Source organism: Apteryx rowi, unplaced genomic scaffold (genome assembly GCF_003343035.1).
Source record: "Apteryx rowi isolate R43461 unplaced genomic scaffold, aptRow1 scaffold_371, whole genome shotgun sequence".
In the NCBI taxonomy this organism is placed as follows: domain Eukaryota; kingdom Metazoa; phylum Chordata; class Aves; order Apterygiformes; family Apterygidae; genus Apteryx; species Apteryx rowi.
Window position 1 is genome coordinate 374,757 of NW_020450208.1, and position 19,688 is coordinate 394,444.

The 19,688-nt window shown below is 41.8% G+C and overlaps 1 protein-coding gene across 6 annotated transcripts in view; it reads left to right on the forward strand.

Annotated features, from left to right (window-relative positions):
- JADE1 (jade family PHD finger 1) overlaps positions 1 to 19,688 on the forward strand; it is a 48,769-nt gene that overhangs the window by 18,822 nt on the left and 10,259 nt on the right. For all 6 annotated transcript variants that reach the window (XM_026073619.1, XM_026073615.1, XM_026073618.1 and 3 more), the window contains exons 3-8: positions 3,903 to 3,985; positions 7,504 to 7,661; positions 11,372 to 11,559; positions 15,708 to 15,919; positions 17,506 to 17,673; positions 18,305 to 18,421. In XM_026073619.1, the coding sequence (XP_025929404.1) occupies positions 3,903 to 3,985; positions 7,504 to 7,661; positions 11,372 to 11,559; positions 15,708 to 15,919; positions 17,506 to 17,673; positions 18,305 to 18,421 (926 nt within the window). The remainder of the gene's footprint in view (positions 1 to 3,902; positions 3,986 to 7,503; positions 7,662 to 11,371; positions 11,560 to 15,707; positions 15,920 to 17,505; positions 17,674 to 18,304; positions 18,422 to 19,688) is intronic.

Consider the following 19,688-nt stretch of genomic DNA (forward strand, 5'->3'; position numbering starts at 1 on the left):
TATTCTCTTTTTTTGTTATTTTACCAAAACTCTGTTTAACTCTGTCTTGATCATTAGTGTTTTTTCTAGTCTTGGTGATCCTCATCTGGGTTGGACTAAGGCTGTTCTTCAGAAGACTGTTGGTGAACATAGTCATTTCAGATACTTAATAAAGGGGATAATTTTGCTGAAGAGAATCTGGAATCTTTCTAAAATACTCTATCAGGTTCATGTGTTTTTATAACACAGAAGGACTGTTTTGAAACCTGTGTTTGTTTTGACTGCAGCATATTGCTTCTTCCATATATTCCATGAATGGTTCTTACTTCATGTGTTTAGACATAAAAATCGGATCATTTTTCACTGAAAGAGCTGTAATTGCCTGTGAACTTCTTTCTTTCAGTGAGATCCCTCTGCTGGATTTAGTACTAAAATGTGGAAATGATGCTTTAAAGATAAATCACATCCTTCATTTTCCTCCTGCACTTCTATTGGTATACTCAGAGTGGGTGGATTGCTTATGAAAGAAAGAAACTTGGGATAATTTAGTGACCTGGTCTTGGCACTGTTGAAGGCAGTGATACTTTGCCATTGAATTTAGTGAAAGAGTTGAAGTTCTTCTTTGAGATTACATAGGTAGTTAAATTTAATGCCGTTATGAGCTGGATATTCTAGTATCATTTGGCTGGCTCCTTTAATTTCTTGCACTTTTGTGTCTTAAGTGGTGGTTATTTGAATCTGTGAACGTGTGCTTTATAGCTCGGCTTTGTTTATTCAGTGGGTAAATGTTTTCCATACTGAAGTGAAGTCCTTGCCAAAGGTCACCTGTTAGCTACAGTTACAGATCTTAGTGGGTACTAAAATCTCAGTCCCATGAGAAATTCTTCCACCTTTTTCTCATAGTATTATGTACAGCCATGTTACATTGCTCAGAAAAATACAACAGTCTCTTTAATAACCTATTAAAAACATTTTCACTGTCCATTCACCAGCTTTATGTGCAAGGAGATAGCTATTACAGAACTATGCAAGGAACTCTTTCTTCCATCCTTCATTGTAGGAAGTTATTTGGCATGGAAAAAATACTCATCCTGAAGAAGGCTGGCTGTGTTTGAGTTGTCCCTTCCATATGAAAACATTATATAGTGAGATTTCATATAGCCCTTAAAAAAAAGCAATGTAGAATGTGTAGATTCTGTAGTTTAGGAAGTGATAAGATTTTACTCTTCACATTGCATGAAAGGGTTAACTGATCCAGTGGCCTAGCCCTGTACCTGTACTGTGTCTGTAATCAGAAGTACGCATTTAAGACACTATGTTGACGTGTAGCATCTGCAGATAACAAAGTATAGAAATGGAGATGGAAGATATGGTAAGGATTATTTTACTCTGCACATTTGTAGCTCTATGGCATGAGAGAGACCTGGAAATCCATCTTTTAATACCTACTTTTGGGGGGAAAGTGCACCCTAAAAAAAGCCCATATGCTTGCTTACTGTCATCCTTCTGTTTGTGATAAGTTGTCACCAGAGCTGAATTAAAGCACACAGATAAAGATCCGGAAGTACACCATACTGTTGCTGCTCTAATTTTGCCAGACACATACATTACTTAGAGCAGCTATGTTAAAGCCTCCAAAGTCACCAGCTCTGCTCTCACAGAAACTTCAGAACCAAACAGCTCTTTGCTAACACGGCTCGTCCTTCTGTACGCGCACCTGGTCTGCAGCCCCCTCCCTGAGTCCCAGCGTGTGTGCGCAGAGCAGCCAGATCCACAAATGCAGGAGAAATTTCAAAGGGGCTGAAGTGCCAGTGTCTAATGAGCTGAATATCGCTGTAACAGGTAGTTGGTCAGATATTAAATGTCTTGCAGATGGAAAAAAGTGTCAGAACCCCAAAAAACTGAGCACTCATCTGTGTGGGTATTTATGTGGTGTATGTCTTAGAGAGTGTGTTGATTTAAAAAAAAAAAAAAAAAATCACACCTGTCTGAATGTTAAAATGATAATATATAAATTGCTAGATTACAAGAAAAATCTGCTGTGCTTTTCCTGTCAGGAATTTTTGTTGCGTATCTCTGACACTTTTTCAATTGATTTAATTTATTCTCCTCTTAAGTGTTTCTTACCTGGAGTTTGGGCATAGGTTGATAGGTGCCTCAGAAGCAGGAATTTGTGGGCTGCTTGTGTTTTTCTTTAGTTATCAAGAGAGCATTTAAATGAGATAATAGTTTGCTGGTCTTGGGATCTGGCTTTTCACACAGGTTAATAAACTGCAGTCAGTCACTTTCTGTGCTTTTTTTTTTTTTTTTTCTCCTTAGAAAATTATAATTCTAAAATAAAGTGGCTTAGGGAAAGTGTCCATTATTTTTTTTTTTTTTGACCTTTAAAAACCACCCCCATCTTTCATGTTAAAACACTAATATTTCTTTAAAATTATCTTTTCTGTATTCTTACCTCAGAAGATCAGATTTGTAGCTGGTTGCTGCATACCTTGTTCCAGCTTGGGACCGTTATGCATGTTGTGTGTAATGTTCATTGCACTGTTAAAGAGGGGGTTTTAATGGGGCATATCCCTCAATGTATTACTAACTGAAGAGAGGAGACACTCATAGCTACAACATAATAAATTCTTCTAATGACTGGTTACTCAGCGGTATCTTTCAAATGAAATTCATATGCAGTCACTTACTTTGAAATGAATTTTGTGATTTTAATAGAGAACTGTCCCATCCCCTGCAAACAGCCTGGTTTTGAACAGCCAGTGCTGTTACAGTTGCTGACCTCCGAGAGGTTTCTGCTGGGTGATATGAGGAGATGTTGCTCTAACAAGTTGTAGCCTTATACTTTTTGCTCTTAGCATCTGCTTGCACAGGCAGCAAAAAAAAAAAAGAGCAGTGTGGGAAGGCCTTTGCACTGTTTTTGTTTTACTTGTCCACAATTAATGCCCAGAGCTGCAGGGTCTCTGTTAAGCCCAGAGTTCAGTATGCAGTTTCTAGCTGCTCTCTCATATTGTCCTCATCTCTCCACCCCACGACGATTATTTGTTGACTCTTTTTTTTCTTTTTTGTTACTGCTATGTAGTTGGCATTGGAAAATGCCTGCCATACATGCAAGTCTTACTGCATTAAGCTGAGTTGATTTGCACATGTGTAATATAAGCAGGTTTAACTGTGGGTTACATACTGGTGTCAAAGCACTGCCTTGTCAATGGAGTGTAGTTTCCCTCTTTCCCTTTTTTCTTTCTTCCTGTTAAAATATTTTTAAAAGCTGACAGAGACTCTGTCAAAAGGTTTCAAGGCAAAAAGATATAATTTGTTTGGAATGTAATGAAAGAATAATTCTATAGACCAAAAATGGCATAACCAAGCTGAGAGATTTCCTTCGGAGAAGAGACAGCAGGTCTTGTAGGGGCTGTTCTGGGTGAGCATAGCATTTTGCTTCATTTTGAAATTTTGGAAAGGCTTGGGCTAGTAGAAAATGGGTAGCCCACAGAGATAGGACGTTAGGTACGTTAGCTTCAAAGATTACGTGTCAGACTATCAGCAGACTTCCTGACCAGTTATTAATCTGTAGAAAGTGGATTATTGCTGCTCAGAGAGAAGAATGTTATGAGGTAGCTTTGTCCAAATGGTGGGTGGAAAGGTAGTAAGTATAGCCCAGCCAATACATATATCAATAGAGAATTATAAAGAAAACAAAACCAGAAGAGTGATCACAGAAGTGACCGAGCAACTTTTTTTTTTTTCTTCTTTTCTGGTTCATCTTGAAACAGCTTTTCTGAGGTTTGTCATAAAAGCTCGACTGTCTTGCCTTGCTCGTATAGTCTTACTGAAGTCAGTTAGCCTACTTGGGTGTGCTGGGAGAGAAAGACCTTTGCTGATAGATGGCAGCAGTGTCTTCAATGATCATTTCTGTGTTCTAGGTTTGTCTGCTTGGTCCCAGCATTCAAGATCTCGACGTCGGATGACTTCGTGTTCCAGACATGAAGATCGAAAACCCTCTGAGGTATTTCTGCAATTAGATTTGCATTTTGTTACATATGTCTAATGCAAAGCACATACATATCTTGGTAATGGATCCATTTCTTCTGAACTACATGTTCTTTTCTTTTTGCTCCATTTTAGCTGGCACCTACCCCCCGCCCCCATGTTTTCTGGCCTGGAGATCAGGGAGTTCAGCTGTTGACACAGCCACTGCCAGCACCAGTTTTTAGCTGTGAATTTTTGGCTTAGTCTGACACACATCCAACATAGCTCTGGAGTCTGTCTTCTAGTATTTTGGGCGCTGGGGTTTATTTGTAGCTTGATTTGTGCAGAGTGAAAATTTATGTTAGGTGCATTCATTTCATAGCTGTTACTGGGCCTCAATAGGTGATCTTTCTTAACATGCTTGTCAAATCAGAAATTTGCTTCTTGACAGTTCTGTCTTAGTGCTTTGAGGAAAACATATCAAGGGAGATGTAAATCATTTTGAACTTTCCAGGGTGGATCAGCTGTTAGTAACACATGAATGCCATCCAGTTCTTTGGAGATATTCATGCTGAATCTTTGTATCTTCAGGCAAATATGGGACTCCAGATTCTGTAGAGGCTGCAAAGAAAGCATTAGCTTTGGGAGGCAGAATTTCTTGGGCTTACGTGCTTAGCCAGCACAGGTGCTTCTGATGCATTAGTGAGTGGTTGGTGCTGAGAAAAAACATGCYTTGCTAATCTCCCTGATGGCAATGTACCTAGGTCCTGGAGAAGAGTTTTCATGGGAAGACTCCCATTCATTGCTCAGTCTGTTAGAACTTCAACTGGAGAGTTTACTGGTGGTTTTTCAATAATTTTTTGATTGTTGGCTCTTACGGATTTTTTTGTGACTGGGCAAAACCTATCGTGAATTTATTCTTGTTGATGATAGGATTGCTTTCCTTAATTATCTTTTGCATCTCCCTTAGAAGTAGCCCCTAGACCCATTTTTGAAATCTACTTCATGAAAGGCTATCTAGAAATAATCTGAGATAATTATGAATCTTGCTGTTGTCTGTCTTTGTGTGTTCCTGTTTTCTCCTCTTTCTTTCCTTGCATTTGTTGGCAATATTTCTTTACAGTTTTGAGCTGTTCTCTCCATTTGTCTTCTCAACCTGGATGGACTTTTCCTGTACTTCCCTCTAGGTCTGGTCCACAGTAGTTTCTCCCCTCCCTCCCCCTCTTTGTGTTGTCCCTGCTTGCCACAGCACACTATTCTGCTGATAAGTGTGCTGGCAGAAAAGTGACGCTTGCTAAACTCCCCGGGTGAAATTCTAGCTTCATTGAAGTTGGTGGCAAAATTCCCATTGACTCTAGTGTGGCCAGGATTTCACCCCTTCACTTTGAAGTGCTTTGTGCTTCAGAGAGCCAGCAGTTCTGTAAGCTCCTCTTTGCTCCGGGCAGTCTGATTGCATCAGAAGTGAGAGCAGAAAGAGTGGAGTCACAGGGCCACTGGCTTGGGAAGGAGTTTCTTAGCTGTCAGGTGCTGTGTTAGCTTCTCTTCTTTTGTGACAGCTTTGTGACAAATTCATCTGAGAGCCTGAGTGGCTCTCAGATTGAGCAAGTTTTGCATCCTATTTTATATTTTAAGTTTTGTTTTCATTTGACTGCTTTATTTCAAATCACTTAGAAGTGCAGAATCTCCTGGCCAGCCGTGCTTATTTTGTGAGCCAGTTTACTTTTTGGATTATTTTTCACTCCTTGATGGCAGCCTCACAAGACTTGTAATTGGATTAAAACATTTTCATTATATTTCATTACCTGTATTCACCCTTTCCTTCATACTGTGATACTATTCTTTATTTGTTAAGGGTGGTGATTTTTTGACAGGTGTTAGTATAAGAAAAAAGTCATGATTTGATGCTACCTTTTATGGCAAACCCAGTGTTGAAACAGAAACATATGAGACAGAAGTGGGGGTATGTGTGTGCTGGGAGGGAGGAAAGGCTTCAAAACATGCTGTTTGGAAAGGCAAATCACACTTTGACATAAGAAGTACAATTAACCATCAGATTCATTGTTTCTCTAAAATACTTCCCAAAAATCACAGATAATCTATTGAAATTTGAGGTGTATTAATGGTGCATGACAAGTTGCTGTCCTTGGGAGGCGTGCCTAGTTAGTACACTATATAGATCTGGTCCTTCCTCAGCCATATGCAACAGTTGGCTAGAAGCAACCTAAAACAGCCAATATGGATGTTGATTTGGGGCTGGGCAGAGGAGTAGGAGGTTGTGTCGCTTTCCCCAGGAGCAGCTTTTGGAGCACTTTCCTGATAATCTGCCTTTTCATTTGTAACTTGCAATGCAGAGCTGCGTAGATGCTGACTCTGCCTGCCATAAACTAGGAAGTCTGCAGGGGAATTTTTCTTACGATGTTACTTTTCTTCTTCTTGCCCTAATGGTGTTCAGGTTTTGTAACCTGGTTGCTTTTTAATCGTTTCCTTTGAATGCGGCATTGAGCAGTTAATATTTGCAAGGAGTTGTGGAGATGAGGAGTACTGAGTGCTATTGCTGTCCTCTACAGCAGCTTTGCCTTACAGGGAGAGCGGGTGGGGAGAGCTGCAAGATGTGTAGACAAGTACAGGCTTGTGGTTCTTATGCCTATGATATCACCCTTTGCTTTCTGCAGTGCTGACAGGCAGTGGCAAACCAGGCTGAAGCTGCCACAACAGCAGCACAGCGTGCCCCCTACAAGAGTGAATCTGTTTTTATTTCATTCTGTGGCTTRTTGAAGACATCATCGCTGCTTGTTTATGACTGCTGACCCCAAAGTTGCCAGACATCCTACTGATTTTAGAGGCTGATGCCTTTGCAAAGGCAAAGCAAAATCATGACTATGGTGCAGAGGTGTCTGTAGCTGATAGAATAACAAGCACCTGTGCTGAGCATGGAGCTGCCACCAGACTTCCAGTTTGGAGCTTACTTTACTTGATCTTTTGGTTATTATTTTAAAATACTTGCACAAAGAGTCATCTCCTTAGAATTTCCTCTTGCGTCTGGTCACGGTAGAGTCACGCCTTGATTTCTACCACAGGGAATTTCTAGAATGCTTTTGGATTAGTCAGAGCTCCAATAATTAAAAAAGCCTTGAGGCTTGGTCCTGCTCTCTCTGAAGCCAGCTGGATCATTGGTAAGGGTGCTCACGTGGGGCAAGGCTGAGTCTTCCTTATGCTGCTGTTTTAAGACTCTGAGTTCCTGCAGCTTTTATTGCAGCCAAGAGGGAGGTGAAAGTGGGTAGCACCATTCAGCATCTTGTCTGCAGTGTGGGGGGAGCATCAAGGCTTGTAGAGGAGTTAGCTGCAAGTCATTGTATCAGTATTTGCACCTTCTACCACCCCTTTCCCTGCCATGAAGCTAAACTTTTGTCCTGCAGTAGGCTGGGTTAGTTCACTGTTGATACAGTGACCTTGTTATGCACTGTGCTCCATGGTTACCCTGGAGCTGTGAATCATAGAGTGTAAATATCAAATGTCAGTGTCTCTATTTTTCTCTCTTGGTCACTCTCTTTGCAGGTGTTCAGAACGGACCTGATCACTGCCATGAAGTTACATGACTCCTTCCAGCTGAACCCTGATGAATACTATGTGCTGGCAGATCCCTGGAGGCAGGAGTGGGAAAAGGGAGTTCAGGTGCCAGTTAGCCCAGGGACCATCCCAGAACCAGTAGCCAGGTATAGTTTGGAGGAATGTAAACAAATACACGTACATTTATGCTAGCAGCTTACGTCTACATTGCCTTGGTTTCTTGAGCTTTATTCTGTGGTATCTAGCTAGAAAGGACTTGTTTCTCAGGGATGAAGAGCAACCTGCCTCAGCTTTTTGAATGGTCAGAGAGGTCAAGAATCAGGCGTGTTCTGCCTATGTGTAGAAATATGAACGTCAGAGAATCATTTTTGGCATTATGTTAGGAAGGAGTGTGATGACAGGGCCTCAAAAATAGCTTCCATTTTTAAGCCCAGACTTGACCTCACTCATGATTGCCAGAAGAGTCCTTGTCTGACACTTCTTGTGCTTAGTTCCAAGCCAGAGGTTCCTTTCAAGGAATCGGTTAGACAAGCCAGATTTAAAGGATTGAGAGAATACAGCATTTGTTCTGGTTTTATGCTGTTTTCTGGTCTCATTTTGTTTACTAACTTAGAAGTTTTTTTGTTACACAACATTTCAGCTGTTTTAAGAACCATCCAGATGTGCATGTAACTAAATACATTGATGTGAGATTTTCCAGCTCTTATCCAAGGAAGCCTTATTTTTCTTCTCTTTGTTACATTCAGATGTTGTTTTCTGTTTCAAATTAAACGGTATACTTGTAAAGGCAGGAGCATACTGCAGCAATCTGGCTGTTTTATGGTTACTTGGGATTGGAGTTGGAGAAAGTGAGGAAAGTGAGAACTATTGCCATTTAATCATACTGGATCTCTGTGAGTAAGTCCAGTCTGGCTCATAAGGCATTAGTAAATGACCTACCAGTGCTAGTGGGGCCACAACAGCCCGATCTCTCATACGCAGCTAAAAAGTCTGGGCGACACTACGCTGCCTCTGTCAGATCTGCACCTGCCAGCTTTAACCTTGGAGTAGGGGGGGTACAGGGGGACGTTGTTAGTGCTTACTGTGTCCTGTGCAGCAACCTGCAGACTGCTGCACTGCCCTGCCAAGTCTGTGCAGTGAGGAACATGGCTCCACTTCAGGTAAATCCTTTCCTTCCTCCTCCTCCTGAAGGATTGGACCTGGAGCTCTGAGGAAAACTCAGCACTTCCTCCTCTGCTCTGCAGTTCCGGACGTGGGAGCATACTCTCTCCCTGCAGCGCCCATGGCCTGCCCCACACTGACCTCACCCAGTTCCCCCTGCGTTAATGCCCACATGTACATGCATGCTCACATTGCTTTCTCTTCACTGCTTTCTCAAGGTGTCTCCCAGTCCTGCAGGAGGGGCAGGAGACCTGTGGGCTTTAGCAGAGGGAGACCTTCCAGGTGCTCCCTGGATCTGTCTCGCTTCTGGGGAGATGGTTGGGTGGTTATATCAGGTCCAGGTACTCACTTAGGAGAGAGTCATTCTGTGCGAATGGCCAGCAGGGGAGCTGCTCCAAGTTTAAGAAATTAAAGGGGACAAGGCAAAAGGGCCCTTAAAGTTGTAGATAGAGGCAGGAGGCACCACTTTTTTTTTTTTTTAGGTGCTGAGCTGTCTTGTATGGTCCTACTGGTGAGTACCTGCTGGTCAGAGTGGCCCTCTGATACCTAATTACTATCCTGTCGGCCCCTCGAAAAGCACTTGGAGAGCCCTGCTGCAGTTGGGCTGGAGTGCTGCACCTATTCTGTGCATGGCTTTGGGAAGGAAGGGTGATGTGACTGTAAATTGAATCAACAGTAGTCAAATAGTCACTCATGTAGAACAGAAGGAAAATACAGTACAGGTAGCTGATGCTAACAAGGGAGAGATCCTGGAGAACCAAAGGCTTTGCCCTTGTAATGTCTGGTCAGGGCAGGGAGAGTGGGTCCAGAAGCATGGGGAAAGGAGGGAGTCAGTGTGGTGATTCAGCGTAAGTGTATGCTGATGATTCAGCTGAATGTGCTTTTTGGTTTGTAGTAAGTGTTACTGCTTTTGTATTCTTTCTGTCACAAAGCCGAAGAGATGCAGATGGTTTGGTTCAAAGCCAAACTACCTGTGCTTATTTCTTCTGTGCRACCACAGTGGTATTTAGGCAGCATGTGCAGGACGCTGCCCAGAGATTATAAATTCCACATGAAGAGGTACTCAGGAAGGGATTTACAGCACCGAAGGTTCAGAAAACTGTGCCCAGTTTAAAATAAATTGTGTGAGATGTAGTAGTCTTTAATGTGTTAATACCACGCAGTATGGCCAGGAACAATTCAGGCAGTGCCGTTAGCTCTGCAAAGCCATTTGGGTTCTGATTCATCCAAAGGTCCCCTTCTGCACCTCAGAAGCCCCAAATTCAGCATTTGACTCTCGCCAACCATGTCTCAGATTGTCATGTGAGACAAGCTAGATTGGGGAAGATGTAGGCTGTGCAGGGGACTGAAATAGAGGCTTTACTGGGATCTGTATATGTACAGGTACAGTAATGGCAGATCAAGGTATCTTCCTGGATGGGAGGAGGAGTCAACATGTTGGGCCTCAGGTCTGGGCAAAAATAGGGCAGAGGACGTCCTGCCTGCTGTGGAGCTTAGGCTGGCCCCAGCAGAAAGCTCTGTGTGGAGGGTTCCATCTCCTCCCTTGTAGGACTAGAGCATGGAAATCATCAGTACTAGTGCTGTGACTGCTGCAGGAGGCAGTCATTTGGCAGCGTGGCCTGGCGCTCCCTRAGGTTGAAGCATTATGCCATGAAGTGGGTTTCATCCAAACTGGGTTTCAGTGTGTGCAGTTAACTGAGAGAAGGTGGAACATCCTCTGCGAGAACTGCACTGCCGCTGAACCAGTGGAGTTAACTTGCTGTTTGGAAGCGAGCTGTCAGTTTGCTGGGAGAGTGACTGCTGTCCTTCAACTCAGGTGCTTTTGTCCCAGTTCCTGGCTTTGCAGAGTTGCAGCCCCCCAGGAATCTAACCTAGAACAAGTTATGTGCTGTAGGTACTTTGCTGTCTCCTGAACCAATCCCTGTGGTCAAACAAAATTTCATACAGCTGGCAGCTGAAATACGCTTTCCTACCTGTTTGTGGGCCACCTGGAGCCTTCAAAACCTGAGAGAAGGTAGTTCAGTGGCAGCTGATCAATTACTTGCTCAAAGGTTTGGCCCAGTGTGATATCAGTGATTGTGAAAGAGGAAATGCAGACCCAGGATGCCAGAGCTTGGATCTGCTTGGGTAAGTGAAGGTGAAGCTGATGTAAACTACTGTTTCTCTGTGGAAAGCACTTCAGAATTTCACAAAGATGGCAACGTTGTAGGTACGCAATAAAAAATTTACTGTAAGAAAGAAAACGTTACATATAGTAGCAAGTATTACTTTTTTTTCTTGAATTTTCTTGATCTTGCTACTGTAGTTAAACAGATGGATTAAAAAAAAATCTTAGAACTTAGCATCTGTGTATATGGCAGCCATCACTACTTAAAAACAGTGTGTCTTCTCTAGCTTTGAAACGGGTAAGAATTTCAGGTAAGAGTAGCCAGAGCTCTGTCCTCTAATCTTTTCATTTTATCAATGATTTTGGTAATGAACTGGGTTTCTAGACAAAGCCAATTAATTTTTCGTAACCTTGCCAATCCTTTATAAAAGCGCACTATGCTGTTTTCAGTTCTCATCTCACTGGTACAAGACATGCTTAGAAGATTGCTGATAGTTGCTAGCCACTTAGAATAAGACATTTTGAATTCTCTAGGCACAAGTCACTCAGCAACCTGGCATAGCTAATGTGTGTGTGTGTTTGTTTTAGGATTGTGTCCGAGACAAAAGCTGTCACGTTTACACGTCCCAGGAAGTACATTGTTTCATCAGGTCTGGAGCCTCCAGAGCTGGGCTATGTTGACATTCAAACCTTAGCAGACAGCGTGTGTCGCTACGATCTCAATGATGTGGATGTGGCATGGTTGCAGCTTGCCAATGAAGAGTTTAAAGAAATGGGTGAGCAAGCAGTGTTTGGGGTTTTTCTTGTTTGGTTGGTTGGTTTGGGTTTTTTTTTTTGTGTGTGTTTTAGTTTTTTTTTTTTGTTTTTTTGTTGTTGTTTGTTTTTAGGCTTGCAAGCTTGAACAGAGCTGTAGGGAGGGCAGTGGAGGGAAAAAGTGGTAGAGATAAGAGGAGATAGTAATCACATGTGGTTTTATCTCCTAAGACTACTGATATTAGACTTGAGATAGCCACTGGAAGCCAGACCTGATATGACTGAGCCCTAATTTATAAGCTTTCATAACTGCTGAGTTGTATCTGCTTAGACAAGATCAGAGTCTGGCCACACAATTTTGTTCTCTGCTGCATTCCTTCTCATAAGGGTATTCACACAAAGTTCCTATTCTGCCATCACTAAGGTTCCTCATCATCACGTAGACCATTCAGGTAGTTTGTCCAGCTGGTATTTTCTGTTTATTTTTTCCTCTGCATCACACATCCATATCCTCCCCTTTGGCTAGTTATGCTCACTGTAAAGAAGGTAGACAAGGAGTCTTGGGCAGTTTAAAGAACCTGTGCCAGCTGAATTGCTCAGGGAATGAGACAGTAAGGAATTTCCGCAGTGATTTATTTGAAGAACCTCCCAAACCTTTCTGTGACCATGTGCTCCTGTTCCGAAGGAGGAAGAATGAGCTGTCACAGTGGGGCCGACTGTTCCCTTTCGTACAGAAGGACTTGTGTGTTATGTGTGGGAGGGGGTGGGAGAGCATGGGAGGAACAGGAGCATGTCTTTGGAAAGATTTGTGCTTCAGGAGTGGATTTCACTGGAACTGAGGAGGATGTAAGTCAGCACAGAACTCCGACCACACTGTTTAGATAAGGGAAAAGATACTGTGCCAGATGGAAGAGGTTTGGACATGTCGGTGAAGGCTGCTGACTTTTTCTTTTTTTTTAGCACTCTGGCAGTTCCCTCTTTTGGGTTACAGTTAGTCTTTTGGGTTTACCTGGCTGCAGTCTGTATGTGGCATGGCTCAAGACTGGGCAAACCACAAACTGACCATTTACAACTTTTCAAAAAGTTCCTCCTTTCTGGACCCACATATGGAAGAAACAGACCAGCCAGCTCTGACCTAGTCTCTTACTGAAGCCTTTTTTCCAGATCTCAAGTCAGGCTTAGTCCTGTTCAGTGTTAGACTTAGATGATTAAAAAAAACAAAAAAAGATGTAAAAGTTTAGGTCACCTTTCCAGTTGTCTTCAGGAAAACAGCAGCAATCCCCCTTAGCTTTTTTTAAGGAAAAATTGAAAATAATTTGTATGATTTGTAACTGATATCCATCTATCTGTCTCTTCAATGTAGAAATCTCCTCTATCTTTATTTCTGTTTATTGCCAAAACCAGTGGAGAGCTACCACACTGTTACAGTGTGGGAGTGACTAGATTAGTGATTTATCACRCAGGAGGGGTTCTTTCTGGTGCAGGTTTGTACCTGTACTTGGAGCCCCATTGAAACCACCTGAGCACACCCCAGCTGAGCCCTGAGTGTTTTCCCACTGGATGGGATAGAGGCGGAAGCTGTACCAGCTTGCTCGCCATCAGGACGTCCCGCTTGCTGTGCGGGTGCAGGGTGCTCTAGCAGGGAGTGCTTCACATGAGCTCAGCATGCCTGATGGCCAGAATGAACCTTGTGGCTGGTGAAGAGCCGGTGTGGGCCTAAGGTCCCAGGGACATGAGATACCACAGCCCAGACTGAAGCCTTGTCCTTCTCCCTTTGCGCCCCAGCAGTCAGTACTGCAGGCTTCCCCGGGGGATGTGACAGGTAGGCTCCTGCAGTGCAAAGGGCAGTGCCATGATACCCAGGGTGTAACCAGTGTGCCAAAGAGACCCAGAGGTGTGTAAGGGCACCTCTCTGCAGCAGTCATAGGAGATGCTTGACCACAGCAGCAGTCTGTGTCTCTGGGTGTAGAGTGCAGAGCAGGGACTGAGGCTGGGTTCGTCAGATACCGGTGACAGGAGAGATTTGCATCTATTTAAAAGCCTCGGGTTGTATTTGTGGCCTGCGTTTCCTGATCTCTGCCAGCGTATCAGGAGGGATTCCTTCACTTACCATTGTGACTGCAGGGAACTTGTTTGGGGCTTTTGTCGATAAACTCAGGATGGCGTTGGTCTTTGATTTAAATCAATCTGGGGTCTGTCACACCAACATGAACTTTAACATAGGTATTGCACACTGAACTGAACAGCTAGAATTTAATGAGTTTGATACCTTTTGATATGCTGTTTTGATTTGTTGTAGTTTGTTGCAGTTCATTTTCTCTAAATCTTGACCAACTCAATCGTGCTGTGCGCAGACAGCAGGAAATCCTCCTGTCCATGCCAGGCAGTACACAGTGGGTCTTAACATAYGTACTTGGGTGCTCTTATCAGACACTGCACTCCACAGATACTCTTAAAGGGCATTAAAAAGTGAAATACTTCTTGATCTGCAGTTGTAGCATTTGCTTTATGATGTCCCTGCAGCTATGAATTCCCATGTTTTCTTTGACATCTACTGAAATGCTTCAGATATTGAAAATGTATATTCTTTCTTTAAAAGAATGAATCTAAACATTTGAAACTAAACTCCAATCCCTCAATTCCCTTCTGTTAATCCTTCTAAATATAAATGACATATCTCTAAGGGCTTTTTATAAAGTGATAGCAATCATGAGGATAGAATTCAGTGCTGTGGCAAACTGGTCTTAAACCCTCTGGTTTTCAGCCCTGTCATCACCTGCTTTGCCAGTGTAATGTTTCTGGGCTGCAGGGCAAAATTCACTCTGTTCACCAGAATTTTGGATGTTCCCTCTTGCTTTCAGCTTTCAGCTTGCTAAGTAGGAAACGCTCTGCTCACTGCCACAAGGATTTACCTGTCAGTAAGGGAAGTTGTGTTGTGTTTCTCTTCTCTTCTGGTTTGGGAGCACTAGAGAAGCTTTTTCTTCTTCGTTTTGTGGAGTTTGTGACTGAGTTATTCGCAGTGAGAGCTGAAGGGAGGATTTTCTCCTTAAAACGCACGTCAAGAGGTTGCCATCTTCTGTATGTCACAGTAATGTTAGGTATTGACATCTGGACCAGAAGCAGAATATCCTAAGCCTACACTTCACTGCAGTTATTTAAGAGTATGGAAATTCTTGTGCTAAACTGACTTTGCAAGGGGAAATGATTATTTGTAGTAGCACAGCCTTTTCAGTTACACAAGTGTCTGCGTGGCATGATTTTGTGGTAAAGGTCAGCGTGGTACCAACGTGAAGGTATTACGACTAGCTCATTCTCATGGCAAGGGAGAGATGGAATATTTTCCATCTGTTAGTTACAGGTAGAGAGGTGAGGACTGTGCTCTCTTTTGGTATTTTCTTGCTGCTTCTGTAGTGGATTTTTTTCAGACCTGTAATAATCATTTAAAATAAATTACACATTTGAGTTATAATATCTTATAACATAATCAGTCCATAGCTGTAGTGTCATGAATACAATTTTCTGATGGTCACTGTTGGGGGAAAAAAACAAATCTCAGATTCAATGTTGCATTTATTATAACTGTGTTCTCCACTTACTAAAATAAATTTATTTATTGGTATGGCAGGGTATGATAGAGACCTTAGTCTGGGTTGTGCCCTGTTGGGTCAGGACTTCTAAAAAGACACTATTAATTTGCTACAAGCATCATACCAGATTTTGTTTGATATATTTCCCTGATTGGTGTTTGTCCATTTTTAGTTCAAAATACTCTCAAATCTGTCGCCAAAAAGTCAACATTTGGGTTGCAGATTTGAAACAAAAATCATAGATAGTGCTGTCCAAGGAGAAGTGAAAATGAGAACAAGACCAGGAAACCAAAATCAGAGCTGTCTGTGAAAATTCTTCTGAGGATTTTGAAAGACTGATTTTGATAACTCACTTCTATTAGTTTAGTACTGTTACAAGACCATGTATGTTTTTAGTGTGTCATTTTTTATGCTTTTCTTAGTTTATGCTGGAGTAGCCATGATTGTCTAGGAAGGAAACGTGTGGAGGTTGCGGTGGGGGGGAGGTGGGCAATATCTAATCAGCTATTGATTAAAAAAAGAAGCTGGAGTTGCGTGTGGTGGTGGTTGTTCTCTTCAAACAAGTAATAAATCCTGTTTCCCAGGGATGCCTGAGCTGGACGAATACACTATGGAAAGGGTCATAGAGGAGTTTGAACAGCGATGCTATGACAACATGAATCATGCTATTGAGACGGAGGAAGGCCTTGGGATTGAATACGATGAAGATGTTGTCTGTGACGTCTGTCAGTCTCCAGATGGAGAAGATGGCAACGAGATGGTGTTTTGTGACAAATGCAATATTTGTGTGCACCAGGTACGGCAGCCAAGTCACAGTGGGGAATGCAGGGGTGCTTACAGAAGCTTCTCCAAACCATTAAAGTTTAAAGATAACAGACTGGATTTTTCCGGTGACAGTCATTGCTCTATTACATTTTTCCAGAGTTGACCATTGAGCAGTGGGATGAGTTCAGAAATTATATAATCAAAAATTACATGTAATTGTAAAAATGTCATGCTAAGAGAGTTAAAAGATGATACTGCATATGTGTGAAGGAAGTTACAAGATAAAGCATAGTCTCATGAATACATACAGATGCACATTGTTGTATATTCTCATCTGGTCACTTCTCTTGCTATGTTCTTGCCTTTGTCCTCTTTCTACATGCTTCTAGATACCTATAGTATCAGCAACTTAGACTGAGCAGGGAGGAAAAAAGAACTTTCAGGCAATTGCTAGGGTCACAGATGGATTTATCCTAATAATTTTACCTTAGTGAAGAACCTACTGAGCTGAGCAAACAAAGCACCATTATGTGCCACCTTTTGGTGGCAGCTGAACAATTTTTTTTTAGCACAGAAGAACAGATGCTATTTTAGAGAAGAACAGATGCTATTTTAGCATATCTGTTCCTTGGCTGCTGCTTATTGTGGAAGATACCTTCCTATCAGCCTGTCCTCCCTTTCCAACTTTAAGAAGATTGCTTTGTCATTCAGAGTTAGGAAAGCTGTGTCGTCTGGTAAGCAAGACAGCATTTTCTTGCTTGTGTTACTTAAATGTATTTGTACACATGGAAAAGAAATATGAGTACAAAAGCAGTAAGGTACAACTGGCTATCTTGCAAAGTACTCCAAGAGTAAAGCTGATGTTTGTAGACCTGTAGCTGTTCCACCTTAATCTCTAATCACACCAAATCTGAAATTTAAAGAGGATTAAAATTGACAGTAGTTTGGATGGAGGTCTCCATAAAGAAACAGTCTTCTGAGGAAAGTGATCTTAATTAGTCACTATGCTGCACTCCTCCCTCTGAACAAGAAGTAAAAAAACCAATGCTCTGCAATAACATTGGGTGTTGCACAGCGGGGCTCTTGAATTTCTGGTTCTTGCCTTTTGAATTAGGTACAGACCAGTTCCTGTTAGTTGTAGTCTTTCTGATACTGAGCTTCATTGTAGCTCACTGCTCACAGGGCTGTCTGTCAGTAGTCCCTTTGCTCTTCGAGCTGGTAAAAATATTCTTTATTTTCCCAATTGAAGTGTGGGCAGTGTTTTTTTTACATTAACAGCTGGTGATGGCTTCCTGCTCTTCTCACTGAAAGGAAAAATCTGTTTGGGGAACGGGTAATATGGTTCGCTAAGTTTAGGAAAGCATCCCGAGGTGCTCCACAAGCTAATGTTTTTATATATATTTATATATGTGTGTGTATATAAAATACATACATGTATAATATACATGCACATAATATGTATACTATATATAAAATATAGATGCATATGTGTATATATTTTATATACATTTCAATAACATTCTGAGAGTTGTGAAAAGCTACATGTAAGCAGCTAAATAACTGGAATGCATGTTGTTTCCTCTCTTTTCTTTCCCTTCTCTGTAAATGGGAGCACAGGCATGTTACGGGATCCTGAAGGTGCCAGAAGGCAGCTGGTTGTGCAGGACCTGTGCGCTTGGCGTTCAGCCCAAGTGTTTGCTGTGTCCCAAGAAGGGTGGCGCCATGAAGCCGACTCGGAGTGGGACCAAATGGGTCCATGTTAGCTGTGCTCTGTGGATTCCCGAGGTAGGCCCCAATCCGTGGGAGTGCCAGTACTCAGGGTTACAGTGACTCTGGGAGAGAAGAAATCTAGTTAAAAACATTGCTCAACTTAATGCATGTTGCTGCAAGGACTGTAACATGTATGTGATGCTTCTTAGAAAGGCAATATAAAAGATAAAACAGAAATGSATTTATTTTCAATTAGATGTAAGATCTGACAGGATGATCCATCATAAAGAAAGTAAGCATGTTAGCTTTGTCAACCATAACTAGACTTCAAAAAGGATAACTGCTGGCAAAGGTCATTATAGTGAGGGCACAAAATACTGCTTTATTTTGTAAACTGAAATTTAAAGGTGAGTAAGGGGAGGTTCAGATGTAACAGTGAGAATTCTTATGGGTTCTGATAATCAAAATATTCATCCTGTCCAATAATCTTAAATTGGTGGTGCTCAGTTTGTAAYTATTTTGTTCCAGTAGTGAAGAACTGACTTTTTTTAAGTAATGTTTGATTTTTAGTTCTTTATAAATTGAAGAAATTGGAACATGCTAATTTGGTATATGCCCTCAAGGAATTAGATTCTTTCGATAAAATTGCATATCTATTCAGTTAACTGTATAGTAGTCACTCTGTTTTTAAACTTTTTTCTCTTAGGTGAGCATTGGCAGCCCAGAAAAAATGGAACCTATTACGAAGGTTTCTCACATTCCCAGCAGTAGATGGGCATTAGTGTGCAGCCTTTGTAATGAAAAAGTTGGGGCTTCAATACAGGTAATTAAGTAACATTAATATCTGTGTGTTTTGTTTTGTCCATATTTAGTAGATACACAAAATGCGTATCTGCAGTAGAATTTTTTGATTTCTTTGTTGTTACTATGGATTTAATTGCACACAAAGTGCTTTTGAAAGTCAGTATGCACGAACTTTCTAGTAAAATTTTAGTAATAATAGCCAAGTCGTCGTCTTAGGCTTCCTAATTTTCTATGATGTACCTCACACATGCAAACTGAAGCTTGCATGCTGAAAGCTTCTGTGCTGAAACCCATCTGCTGATCCYTATTAGGGATAAGGTAGATATGTTAATGGGAGTTGGGTATTTCCTGCAACAACTTGACTTTCGAAGGTGCTAAGCATCCCCAGCTCTCACTGAAGTCAGTGGAAGTGAACACCTTTTACTTTGATGATAAAACTAATTGTATTGGCTAGTTCTAGCTTTGAATTTCTAATTTTAGGCACAACCTAATGTTGGAACATTTTGGCTGTGAGTGTAACTGGGGTTAGAGTGAATTTCAAGCTCTGGTGTTACTGCTAAGGAGGCAGTGGTACTACAAGTCTTGGGTTAAGAAATTGGTTTTTTTTCTGTTACTGTGGGTATTTGTTGCTGCAGCTTTTAATTTACTGAGGAGTACATCTGACCTTTTAATATTAGGCTTTTTGAACAGTAGGAAAGAAACAGATTGCTTAGCTAGTCTGCCCAAGATTCAAGCAGGCCACAAGCTGAGGAAATGAGCCCCACTTCCTCCATTGGTTGTGGGTAAATTCTGGAGCTTTTGGTGTTTTTTAAGGAAAATAAGCCTCCTGAGTGTGACTTTCCCAGTTTACATCCCTATAGAAGCAGTGTCAGTTTTTTGAGTCTTAATACTCACTTTAGCACAGGGATGATGACTGTGTAGAACAGCAAGACAGGGCAGAACCAAAGAAACTAAAATCTCTCCATAGTTCCATAGCCTCCATAGTACCCCCTCCCCCCTCCAAAAAAAAATCCCCATATGCAATAAATAAATAATCTTCAACTGTAAAGCCAGCATGAAGGTCCTGTTTCATACCACCAGCTTGCATTCTTGGTGCCATGCCAGCATGTCTTGCTGTGTACTTTGAGAATTCTCTGTGGTTCCAATTGGATATGGATTCAGCATTTCCCACTCTAGCATGGGAATTGTTGCTGCTCTTAAATAACTGAATTGATCTGCACCAGAGCATTTCAGACTGGGCACTGTGACTTTTCTGTATGCATAATTCTATCAGTCTGTTAGCTGTA